Source organism: Pseudochaenichthys georgianus, chromosome 18 (genome assembly GCF_902827115.2).
Source record: "Pseudochaenichthys georgianus chromosome 18, fPseGeo1.2, whole genome shotgun sequence".
Taxonomy (NCBI): domain Eukaryota; kingdom Metazoa; phylum Chordata; class Actinopteri; order Perciformes; family Channichthyidae; genus Pseudochaenichthys; species Pseudochaenichthys georgianus.
Genome location: NC_047520.1, coordinates 21,171,041 through 21,183,880, shown reverse-complemented (window position 1 = coordinate 21,183,880; position 12,840 = coordinate 21,171,041). Strand labels below are relative to the sequence as shown.

General features: G+C 44.5%; 2 protein-coding genes across 3 annotated transcripts in view; both read left to right on the top strand.

The window, feature by feature from the left end:
* The window catches only part of LOC117463492 (tyrosine-protein kinase receptor TYRO3), a 31,697-nt gene extending 30,900 nt beyond the window's left edge, over positions 1-797 (top strand). For both annotated transcript variants that reach the window (XM_034105746.2, XM_034105747.2), the window contains one exon: positions 119-797. In XM_034105746.2, coding sequence (XP_033961637.1) covers positions 119-458 — 340 coding nt within the window. In that variant the 3' untranslated portion in view covers positions 459-797. The remainder of the gene's footprint in view (positions 1-118) is intronic.
* Positions 798-1,148: 351 nt separating this feature from the next.
* On the top strand, positions 1,149-11,409 carry rab1ba (zRAB1B, member RAS oncogene family a). Its single transcript, XM_034105749.2, has 6 exons — positions 1,149-1,469; positions 5,575-5,647; positions 5,733-5,828; positions 7,234-7,329; positions 7,778-7,909; positions 8,483-11,409. The coding sequence occupies exons 1-6, from the start codon at positions 1,456-1,458 to the stop codon at positions 8,675-8,677; spliced, it is 606 nt and encodes a 201-aa protein (XP_033961640.1). The 5' UTR covers positions 1,149-1,455; the 3' UTR covers positions 8,678-11,409.
* Positions 11,410-12,840: the final 1,431 nt, after the last annotated feature.

The following is a 12,840-nucleotide window of genomic DNA, read 5'->3' as shown; positions in this document are numbered from 1 at the left end:
ATGTTGAAGAAGAGTATAATAGGGGACCTTTATACAATTGCGATAGAACATATTTGTGTGAATCAACAATATGCATAGTTGTATATACCCTGCCTCCTCCTTCGCCCCACCATCACAGTTACGAGGTGATGCAGAGCTGCTGGCACGAGGACCCGAGCCTCAGGCCTGGCTTTGGGGAGCTGTGTGAGACACTGAGAGCTCTCCTGTCAGAGCTGCCGGAGCTGGAGGCCAGCCAGGAGGAGAGCTACATCAACCACGGCCTGGAGGTGGCTGCTGCTGCTGCTGCTGCTGCTGCCTCTCAGGAGACACACACTGAATGTGGGGGGAGATGCGAGAATGTGTACCTGCCTACTCCTCTGGGTGCTGCTGCTGCAGCCAGAGAGGAGGATGAGGAAGTAGCGGATGGCTACCTTAAGTATATCACTGGCTCTGCAGTTAAGGGGGATGATTACGACTAAAAAAGACAATGTTTAAGATACAACATTATAACTGAAACTCTCATTAACTGTGTTTGTATAAAATGCTCAGGGGCATTTCCCCATAGACTGAGAGAGCGACAGAAAAGAACATCTATTTTGCACTTTTTATATGTTTTGTATAATATCTATTATACTGTAGTTCGTCCTATATTCATTGTGCTAAGTTTTTAGTTTATTTTGTATTTGTATATATTTTCTTTTTAAATCGTTCTATTTTTTATCTTTAATTACAGCTTATTTCCTTGTGTTGTTTATGTTTTCACACCATATAAACTCAGTTCTGATTCTTATTCTGATCTGGTACAGACAAACCTAATGATTGTATTTCCTTTTATAAAAGTTAACTAATAAAGTTGAATAATTTATATTAAAAGTACACATATTTTTAAAATAATAATAGAATCTGATTCAGCAAAACACAACTATTTTAACAATTTGATGTCTTTACTTGTGTTTTTAAACATCTATATATATTTTTTTATTGGGAGTTGATATTTGAGAGTTTTAGCAATAATAATTGTGTTTACATCACCCAACCCTAGCAGATGCCTTCATGTTTACCTCAGTGAGTACAGTTATTTTTTAAACCTACTTTTGCTGATAAACTACAAATCCCAGCGCCACTGTTGTTCTCGATTCGTCCCTGCTTTCTGAACCGAGTAGTGGTAGTGACACGTCACCTCACGTCACTACCGCACCTGCGCAGCCATCTTGAGCTCCTAGCAAGCAACGGACACAGAAGGCAGAAAATAGGAGTAAATTACGACAGCCTGACCCGAAGAAACAAGGATATGTCCGCTAGTATCGAGGGTATATGAAACGATAAAGGTCGAATACAGTGGAACGACCTCGGGACGATAACGGAGACGGTAAAACAGCCATCCAAGTGCCTAGGATACCCGGACCTACAAGTCATCTTTTTCGCCGGAGTAGGAAGGAAGATTCGCCGACAGAAAAACACATCCAGAGAGAAACCATGAATCCCGAATAGTGAGTTTACATTTAACACGCTACATGTTAAGGCAGACTCTGTATTGGAAAGAATACTGTTTTAATATGGTGTATAAATAATTAATGCTAATTGTTCTGTCTATACATGTATAGTCAGATATTCGCTAGCTGGCTGTGAACAGGGCGCGGACAGCTCCTTTAATGTCTCGGGCTCCTTAACGTCAGCTGACAGGGCTCGTGCCTCACCGTGTCGGCCGTGTCAAGCGACCTCTTCACGGGACAAATAAACCACCAGTCCGCTGTATAAAACTAGAGGAAAAACAAGATGGAACGCGGTCATAGCTCAACCTAGAAACTAGAACTAACACGGATAGCTTTAGCTTGACAGTAACGTCGTTTCATGTAGTAATGGAATCCAGTTTGTTGAGCAGTGGCCTCAGTAGAGCCTGTTGTTGTTTCCATATGGACCCTTACATCTTCATACGCACAGGTGCATACTGTACCTATTAAGACGCCGGGTACTCAAATTATTTAAAAATGGCTTCCCCTTTAATTCAAGGCTGACACGCAAACTGATATTTAGCAGTGGTGTTAAGTAAATAAGTACATTTAATCAAGTACTGTACTTAAGTTTGTGATACTTGAAATTTACTTGAGTATTTAAATGTATTTGTACTCTACTTCAATTCAGAGGTATATATTGTACTTTTACTCCACTACGTTTATGTAGTACCTTTAGTTACTTTGCAGGTATATATAAATAAGACTTAAATAAGACTTTATTTACACCTGGATTGAATTAACATTCTCCCCAGCAGTCAATAAGGTAATTGAAATGAGTTCCACCTTTACCAGCTTTCAAAACACATCAATAATATATTAGAAACATACACTATTGTGAAATGGTCCGATCTGCATAATGACTGTTTTACTTTTGGTTCATTAAGTATAATTTGATGCTAATACTTCTGTACCTTTCCTTGAGTAACATTTTGAATGCCGGACTTTACTCGTAACAAAGTATTCCTACACTCTGGTACTTCTACCTTGACTCAAGTAGAAGATCTGAGTACTTCTCCCACCTCTGATATTTAGCAAATATTAGTCATCATAACTATTTGGTTGGTGCCAACCTAAAACAGGTTACCAGGTCATAATGTTGAATACTTGCAATGTGTTAATGTTGCAGTTAAAATGCCCAAACTGGCTTCTATTATTTGCATGCTGGGGCTAACGCCAGGTGATACCGCAGGGAGCAGATGTTTGACGGCTGACCTGCAGCCATGAAACGAGAGGACACCCGGTGTCACCGAATCTGTCTGCCGGTGCGGAAACTATCGACTGTCCGGGAGTCCACAGGAGAAGCTTTTCAATCCCTATTGAGCCCTGTCTAACTAGCTTTGCTAACACCTCCACACCCTTAGCAGACATTCTGGATTTCCCTGTGTTTTTAAACGAACTGTGCAACATTGCCTCTAATTGGATATTACTCAATATTGGCTGCCATTATACTGTCATTTAATTGATTGGGCTGGTTATCTTTCTAATATAAACGACCCTATGTAAAACGTGTATCTACTAAGTTTATTAATGATTAACAGATACTTTTGTAATGATTTAATTAACAGGCATAACATATAATAATACCATATTGAAGGTTGTCAGGTTGTTTACAAACATAAAGCATGACACTCAAGTGATTTAGGAAACCCCTCCCCAATAGATCGCTTGCCTTATCTTGACAACAATGAAATGATTACCAAGTTAACAGTGTTTATTATTAATGGCGAACCAGATCTGATGGGTTGTTATAAAATAACACGTTTATTAATGATTAATTAATGGTTATAACTGCTGACCCTTTTGCAAAAACATCTCATATTACTCAATATAAACGTTTCTACTTCTATGTATTAGGTTTTAGTTAAATAAAACACAACTTAAAAGGAAAACTAATATGATATATATATATATATGATCAACGAGTGTATCAGCGATGTAGTACTTAACAAGGAGTGAGGTTACCAACCTACCTAATGATACATCTTTGAAACAATGTGTTTTAAATAAGAATCTGCTTATATACTATCAGGTGCCGACTAAAATGTGTCAGTTGAAATTCGTTTTATCAAAACCAAAGCTCAATTTCTGTTCTGGCACTAGTATGAATACAGTTTCAAACGATACACTGCCCTTCTTATGGCAGTGAAGCTATGGATGTTGCCACAATAACCATTGTTAGCTGGCAGCTTCCCTCAGTTTAAGTGTATATAAGGCCATGTACTTAAGATGGTCTTTGGGTTTGTTGTCTGCCCTCAACATCAGTCCACATCAACAGAACCCCCAGCCATACAGACATGTGAAATGGGCTGATTGCTACAGTGCTGTTGTGAGATATTGCTCGTTGATCAAGTGTCAAGTGGCTGTGATGCACGACAGGTCTCAGTTTCCTATGACACAGGAATAGCAGGGGCATTGGGCAATTCTCTCCAGCTGTCTTTGCTGTGTGTCAAATGCATGTGATGTTGTTTTCCTCTCAGGGATTGGGAGGATGGAGGGTGGGAGATGTTGTTCCATCCTTTTAAGAGAACCTGCCAGTACCAGCATAACAGTTAAAATCCTTCAAAGGACATTAAAAGAAGTATTGTTAAAGCATCAGTGTTGGGTGTTAGGAATGGGCACCACAGCCGTAACGTTTAAGTTCTAATTCTAGGGCCGGATCAAGCTGCTGTCGTGCCCGGGGCACAAGTGTGTGATGGCCTATAGTAAACATTTCATTCATCGCACTGTGTGTGCATTCTGTATGTTTGTGCGGGAGTACGGCCAAGCCCTAGAATACTTTCCCCTTTGACTTTATTATTGAACAGCAAACAGTAGTTGGACAACAAAAAAGTCAACAGAGTTGCAAGCTATTTAATTAACCTTAAGTAAAGCCATTTACTTTGCTAAATAAAGCAGAATATATTTAAATCATTTCTTAACTGTACTCTTATGATTTAAATGATAAAAATCAACATTTAAACAAAGCCATACCTTTTGTCTCTTAAAATGATCCGTTGATCGGCAATCATATTCTCCTAATAAAACCGTTGTTAATTTCACCGCGTATCAACCATCGCATGTAAGATTCTAAATGTATTTGTTTTGAACCATGATTATGTTTTTAAAGTAAGTAGCTTGTAAACAAATCAGCTGCTGCTCGTATTGGATCAGACTCCTCAAGTATTTTAGGATTTGGATGAGTCAGCCAAAAGCCCACTTTCGACCCTCTGTAATAAAAGCACAAACTATTTGGTCGTGTTGCATCTGCTGGATTGGTATTGTATAACCTCAACAAATCATGCAGATAAAAAAATGGGCAACATAAAGACGATGTGATCTCTGATTGGTGGACACCCTTATTTGTTACAAGCACCTTTTTCACCACAGAGCTTCAAGATCCAATAACGATGCGGGACTTTCACGTCTGAGGGATTGTTTTGATACATAATATCCAACATAGGAAATCTTTTGAATTGGCACAAACAAATTGGCACACGCTACGGTCAAAGTATTTATCAACAACTCATGCAAATTAAGGCCCAAATGACAAAGAATGTATCAACGAACAAGTGTTGTGTGTGTACCCAAAACCGCTTGTATACTTGTCCTTTGTGCCATTTATTTGTGTCTAAATACTAATAGAAAACCATCATGAGCCACATTGTGGAACTGGGTTACATATTACCACAACCACACATTGTAGTTGGTTTTACTCCATCACAGACGGAATGTGTCCCCACAGACGCAGCACCTTTCTTACTGTTGCAGTTATTGTTGCTTAAAACCACAGTAACCAACTCTTTTAGCAAACTGCTGAGCCGTCAGCAACAAGGGAGCATCCTTCAGTCTTTCCATCGGTCCTGGAGCTGAGAGGCACCCAGGTGATAGCAGAGGCATGCAGACAACATGTTGGGGTATTGGTTTGAACATCTGCTTCGTGGTCTCTCAGAAAACAAAGGTGTATACTCATGAAAACACTGTTCACCTTGGTGATGAGGAAGCTGTGAGTCAACGTGTAACACGCGGCACACGGCATTGAGACGTGGTGCGCGCGCTGAGCCTAAGATGTGGCCCTGTTCTGACCTGGAATGTTCTCTTGCAGTGACTATCTGTTCAAGCTGCTCCTCATTGGAGACTCTGGGGTAGGGAAGTCCTGTCTCCTGCTGCGTTTCGCGGTAAGTCTGCTCCCTCTTGTGGTCTCTTCAAATCGTTGCTCTTACACAACCTGTGGTCCCATGCTCACTCCCGTTCTCTCTGCAGGACGACACCTACACGGAGAGCTACATCAGCACCATCGGCGTGGACTTCAAGATCCGCACCATCGAGTTGGATGGCAAGACCATCAAACTGCAGATTGTGAGCACACACACACACACACACACACACACACACACACACACACACACACACACACACACACACACACACACACACACACACACACACACACACACACACACACACACACACACACACACACACACACACACACACACACACCTGAGCTAGGGCTTAGAGCCAGCCATTGTTATCCAAACACACAAGAGCCTTCTGTGTGTGCGTATTTGAGACTTGGTGCAAGCTGTAAGAGGATCCTGTTTTTATTTAAAGGGCCAGGCGACACCACCTGAGACACCAGTGTGTTACGCACACACACAGCAGCTCTGCTAATGCTGTAGAGATACACAACAACTACAAGCGCACTTCACAGGGCTCTTGATTGACTTGCTCTTGTGCATTGAAACACGCCTCATGTTCCCGTCCTTTAGCTGACTCTCACGGTACAAATGAACCCTAACCTGAAGCTCACATTACTTCAGCTTTAAGAACCTTGTACGAGATTCTCCTTTGTGTTACAAAGTGATACATTCCCAAAGTAGATCAAGAACACCAGTAGGAGTAGCACAGGTGATGTCAGAGAAGCAGCTTGGTGGCAGAGGCCACTCAGATGAGATTGTTCTGTGTGTGCTGCAGTGGAACCCTGTTGCTGTAGCTTTGACGCCTTGTGTTTAGATCAACACCTTTATTCCACTTCCTCTATTGTTTTATGAAGGTTATATTTCAACGTATGTTTTATTCTATTTTGATCCTTCTAAAATGGAGCCCCGGCCGCAGAACCCATTCCCCGGATAAAGCAAGTTTTCTGTGGTGATGGTTGTGATGGCTGAGGAGGACGCAACAGGGTGACTAAATGCAGCAGCGTGCTTCAGAGAACAGCGTTCAGATAACCAGGTCCCTTCGGTCAGCAGACGTGAGTCAGAGCAGAGCTGAGGATGCTCACATCGTGCACTTCAGGCGGAACTGTTCTTCACAGACCCAGGAGCAGGGCTTCCTCTCAGCCAACTGCTTCAAAGCATTGCTTTTCCTCTTTACACCAAACAGAGGCTGCTGAAAGAAGTGTGGGGGGGGGGGGGGGGTGAGCTGTACTCTGTCAGTTAATATGGGAAACTCTGAATGATGTGCATTTCCACATCACTACCTGCATCGTTGCACCATCACACCACTCTGCTGCTCAGTGCTATTTGTGTATTTCCAAGCGCTGCTATTTTGCTACCCACAAATAAGCTCAATAGCATTGATGTTGCTACACTCCATTTGTTTACGGTACATCTTCTCCTCAATGCTGCACTTCTGCGTACTGCTCCGTGAGTCAGAACAACACCTGAGATGCTGGATTGTCTCAAGGTGTTCTAAGTTAAGGTATTAATCCATTTGTTCACGTTGTTTACTAATGTTCTTTCTCTGCCTGTGTCTCTGCCAGTGGGACACTGCCGGTCAGGAGAGGTTTCGTACCATCACCTCCAGTTACTACCGCGGAGCTCACGGCATCATTGTTGTATATGATGTGACGGATCAGGTGGGTCTTCACTGCTTCAGGGTGCTATCGCTTGTTACTTTGATAAATATACATTCTGTGTCCAAATGCTGTTCATTGCCTGTTCCCCTGGTCTGATGTGGGTTACATGGACACACACTCCCAGTTGTGTCTTGTCCTAGCATGACATATATAGCTATGTATTTGTATTATATGGCTGTATGAATACATCATTGTGACACATATAAAAAGATCACACTATAATTCATTGCTAAACACAGCCTAGAAAACAGTTGCATCACTTTCATGACCCGATGTGCACGAGTAGAGAACCCCGTCACTGCAGCTCCACGACACGCTGCTCCTGCCGGGCTCTGGTGTGTGGTTTCTGTAGATTGTTCAGGTGTTAATGATGTACTACAATGACCTTTAGCTGTATGCCTGCCGAGTGCTGCAGTCAGCTCCAGAGCTCACATCCTTGTCTCTGCAGGAGTCCTATAACAACGTCAAGCAGTGGCTGCAGGAAATCGACCGCTACGCCAGTGAAAATGTCAACAAGCTTCTGGTGGGCAACAAGTGTGACCTGACCACTAAGAAAGTAGTGGACTACACAACGGCCAAGGTGAGGCAGTCGCATGATTCTTCCTCTCACCTGTGAGGGCGGGGTGCACAAGGCACTGTGCTCTAATGGAGACGCAGCCGACTACCCCTCTCCAACAGGCATACCTATCACTGCTGACACACGGACACATAGCTTTTATTCAACAGTCCGTTGTACTTTGGCATGTTTTTGATAGCTGTTAGAAACTCACACTTACTGCAGATTGTTCAAATCAATAGCCTTTAAGGAAACGTAAGGATTGTTTCTCTGAATGTGAACACGCCCTGCAGCCTTCCAAGAAACAGAACATGCTCCGGATGTCACATCATGCTACCTCACCCCAATGTACCGTGACCACTGGTGTGTGGGAGAGAAACTCTCAGGGGGTTCAGCCTCTGCAGACCGTTGACATGCACTGAAAGCTATAGCACACACGACAGGAGAGGGAGCACCCCAAGGAGCATCATTGGGCATCTTTATGATTATTCATTATTGATCTGTTTTTGTGTTTGACTTGAATACAGCACCCGTTGCTCCATGTCTGTGTGATGAGTTCCCTGTCCCACTATAAGTGTTCTCCATGTTCTCCATCAGGAGTTTGCCGACTCCCTGGCCATCCCCTTCCTGGAGACCAGCGCCAAGAACGCCACCAACGTAGAGCAGGCCTTCATGACCATGGCAGCAGAGATCAAGAAGCGCATGGGCCCCGGGGCCACAGCCGGCGGAGACAAGCCCAACCTCAAGATCGATAGCACTCCTGTCAGGCAGTCCGGAGGGGGCTGCTGTTAAAGACCCCTCGCTCCACACCCGCCCGCCCACCCTGACCATCACCTCCACCATTCCCACTGAAATCTCCCTCTCTTCTCCGTCTGTGTTCCCTCACCCCCCACTCCTCCATCACACCCCCCTCTAGCCGCCTTCTGGAGATCCGGGGGCGGTTGATCAGAGGAGTAAACTGTAAGATTGTTAAGATTAGAAAACAGATTGAACCATTTGGGCCCCTACACCCGTCAACCACCGGAGAGGAAAGGGAGGGGCCCTGAGGCCACTTTGACTTTCTGCCAAGAGGACAGAGAGGAGACACGGGGAAGATTGCTATTGATTTAGGATGGAAGTGAGGCAGAGGAAGGTTCGGTTTAGATACAAGTGAGCTTATCCACACACACACACACACACACACACACACACACACACACACACACACACACACACACACACACACACACACACACACACACACACACACACACACACACACACACACACACACACCTACACGCACGCACCTACACACCACACACACCACACACACCACACACACACACACACACACACACACACACACACACACACACACACACACACACACACACACACACACACACTGTAGATGCTCTCTTGCTGAACAGTGGTTGAACTGTATCGGTGGAGGTCCGGGGGAAAGCCTCTCCTCCGTCTGTCCTCTCCTGAAGCCACTCTGTTTCTTAAGGTGTGTTCAGACAGGAAGCAATGACTTGAGGTTTATCGTTCACGTGCTCTCCACAACTTGCTGTTCTAATGCTTGACTCGCCCTTTTTATGCGCTGTCAATTGAAAGGAAACATTTGCCTCTGCCAACTACGAGCTAAGACAGTACTTGGCAAACAGCCAATCATATTGCAGCGGGTCAACAGGCCCAACCACCTACACTTGGCATCAGATGTGTGCGATCCCCTTTGATTGCCAAAGGCTTTGGACACGCATTGTGTAGTTTCCCCACAAACTATTATCCAGCTGCTGCTCTTACTGTGGTTGTTTTAATTCTGCATCAAGCAAGGATTTATATTACTATTCGTTTCTCTGTAACCACACTACCAGCTGGTAGGGCAGCAGGGACACACGTCTGATCCCAGACCCCCGGTGAACCTGCATCTGGTAATGCCTTTCCATAGAGTCTGAATGCAATCTCGCTAGCATTAAGAATTGACCTGGGTTTCTGTCTGAACACACTTTGAGGGAACTGGCAGTCGTCATGTGAAGAATGCAAACTCCTCACATGCAGCTGGTGCTGAATCAGGCCATGGTCACACGTTTGCTGAATGAATATTCAACTCACCTTGACTTCCATTCGGCACGAGTGATGACGAGTCTCTGCTTGGCATAGAGTTCAACTTTGGTCAAACCCGTCAGGGGTCCTCATTGGCTCATGTGTGACCTTGCCCTAAACTGATTGTCGGGTTGAAGTTCCAAACATTGTTGGAAGCAGTCCCACATGGGCACCACGGAAAGAGGTGTTTGGAACCGACAATGATTTAATTTGAAGCATTCTGAAGTGGCAGAGCAAAATAAAAGTCACCTTCTAGCGCAACAAGCTAGGTAGCATAGCGGCTACTTGTGGGGCTAATTTGCAAGCCAACCAGTTGCATTTAGCAAGCCAGCTAGCTTGGTCGCTAACAGCCAGTTAACACGGTTTACTCAAGAGGCCACTCTGTACCACACGGCTAATACCATAGCCTGCTTCCTTTGGATCCATGTTCTCTTAAAGTCAGAACGTGATTGGTCAGGGGCATTTCCTCTGAAATGAATTGTTTTGCTACTTTGGCTCGGCTACATACAGGAGAAGATCTAGATGCAAAGAGGGATCGCACTTGGTTCTGAGGGAAGCATTCACTGCTCAACACTTGGGGAAGAAGAGGAGTGCTGGCAGGTGACTTAATTCCACATAGAGACGTCAGAGCTGGGGTGGAGGCGCGGCTGAGAGAACAGCAGGATATGGGGTTCATTTGACTCTTAGTTTTCATCTCATACATTAACAGCAAGCAACGTGACGACATGCTGTAACATTTGACACGGGGGCTTCCTGGAGACACTAAATATTCCAGAGCAGATGCATAGAGGGGGAAGATTTAACTTAAATGAAAGCGATTGGCAACATTCTGCGTTGATCTTACAATTTATTGTTGTTGTGGATTTATTGTTTTTTTTTATTTACTCATCGACACTTCTGAAGGAGACGTGTATAATTTGCTTAAATTCTCGTGCTCAGCGGGTGACGGATAGCTTTTAGGATTTCATTTCTTGCTTGTTTGCAGGTGGAGGTGTGTCTGTCTGCTGGGGGGGCTGAGGTGGAGGTGTGTCTGTCTGCTGGGGGGGGCTGCTGTAACTTCCCTGAGAACGACCTGTTGTAGTCGTGTCACATTCGGTTTCTTATTCGTCCCTGTGCAGTTTGGCTTTCTGGTCAGATGCTTTAGTTTGCCAGTTGTGATTATTTCTTTCACATTTGAGTCCCTTACAATCATTACTCGCTATACTTTTAATAAACAAGGCTATATGTTCAAGAACAGGACGAAGGAGGCACTTTATTTGAAGTCTACTGAAGCTTTCATGTTCAACAAAGCAAAAGACCCTTCTACATTTTTAAAGAAATGTTAATAATCATGGACACGGACACAGGAAGAATTCCCATATCATTTAAACCTCCTAAAGGCATCTTAAAGAAGCAGTGTTTCCGAGTGAACTTGGACTTCAGCGTGACATTTCATTCTATTGGGTATATTTACATGAGAGGAACATATTAATCCGTCTTGCAAGACATATTTGTGAACAGATCTGATGTTCTGTTAGGACCTTGCTAGCCGGTTGTCATTAAATGCCCCCTGTTGGCATGGTAACGTTGAAATGGCAAAGGTAGGAGAGTGTTTACATGCCTGGAGCGCTTCTCGTAGCTGTGTTAGGTCTACTTCCAGGGAAACTAGGAGGAGTGTGAGGAAAAGAGCTTCTGTGGAGGGGCCTCCACACTGACTGCTGTGGAGGGGCCTCCACACTGACTTCTGTGGAGGGGCCTCCACACTGACTTCTGTGGAGGGGCCTCCACACTGATTTCTGTGGAGGGGCCTCCACACTGACGTGAACTCTGAGAACTGGAAACACGCATTAGGGCCTTCCAAGAACTCACTTTGTTTTGACTTCACTCGGTTATCTGTGGCTCCTACACAGCAGGGAGATCCATGCTGAACCAAAGCATGTGGTCTGCTCCATCCCTGTGTTGTGTTCGGGGTGTCTGGAGATTCCGGGACTGACTGGTCTTGGTTTGCAGACCGGATATGAACTCCCAATTCAAGGCAACCCATTGCTGCAAGTTGATACATCCGACTGCAGGAGTCACATTATCCTGTGGTGTGTGTGTGTGTGTGTGTGTGTGTGTGTGTGTGTGTGGTGTGTGTGTGTGTGTGTGTGTGTGTGTGTGTGTGTGTGTGTGTGTGTGTGTGTGTGTGTGTGTGTGTGTGTGTGTGTGTGTGTGTGTGTGTGTGTGGTGTGTGTGTGTGTGTGTGTGTGTGTGTGTGTGTGTGTGTGTGTGTGTGTGTGTGTGTGGTGTGTGTGTGTGTGTGTGTGTGTGTGTGTGTGTGTGTACTGGAATACAGTAGTTTGCTTTGCAGGACTTTAATCTCACATTAAGAGGAAGGGAAGGAAACAGCTGTGCGTGTGCGTCAGGGTTGCGTGTGCGTGGGTGTCAGGGTTGCGTGTAACATTCCTGAAGCTTTATGGACACATGTTGGCATCCTGGTATCACACTTGAGTAGACGCAGAACAAGCAATCGTTTGAAACCTAACACTTGAGACACACACACACACACACCCTGGATGTTGTCCTTTTTTTTTTTTAAATCTTTCTTTCAGCAAGTCTTGTTATTCTACTGATTTTAATGTATTCATTGAATACCGTGTTGTCCAGTCGATGGAAGAATGAGAAGGGGAATCTGAATGGGGGGGCTTTCACTGATGAATGTGATTCCGATGAAAAGACACTTTTCTTTCTGAGCCGTCTCTCTTGGTTTCCGGGGAAAGGGGTATTTGTGTCCAAGTCATTTGCACACTTGTCCATGGCTGTTCAATGGCTTATTAAAGGCACTCACTAGGTGTTGTTGTTAATAAAAAGCACCGGGCAGGAGCTGCCTGTCACTCACCTTCTGTCTT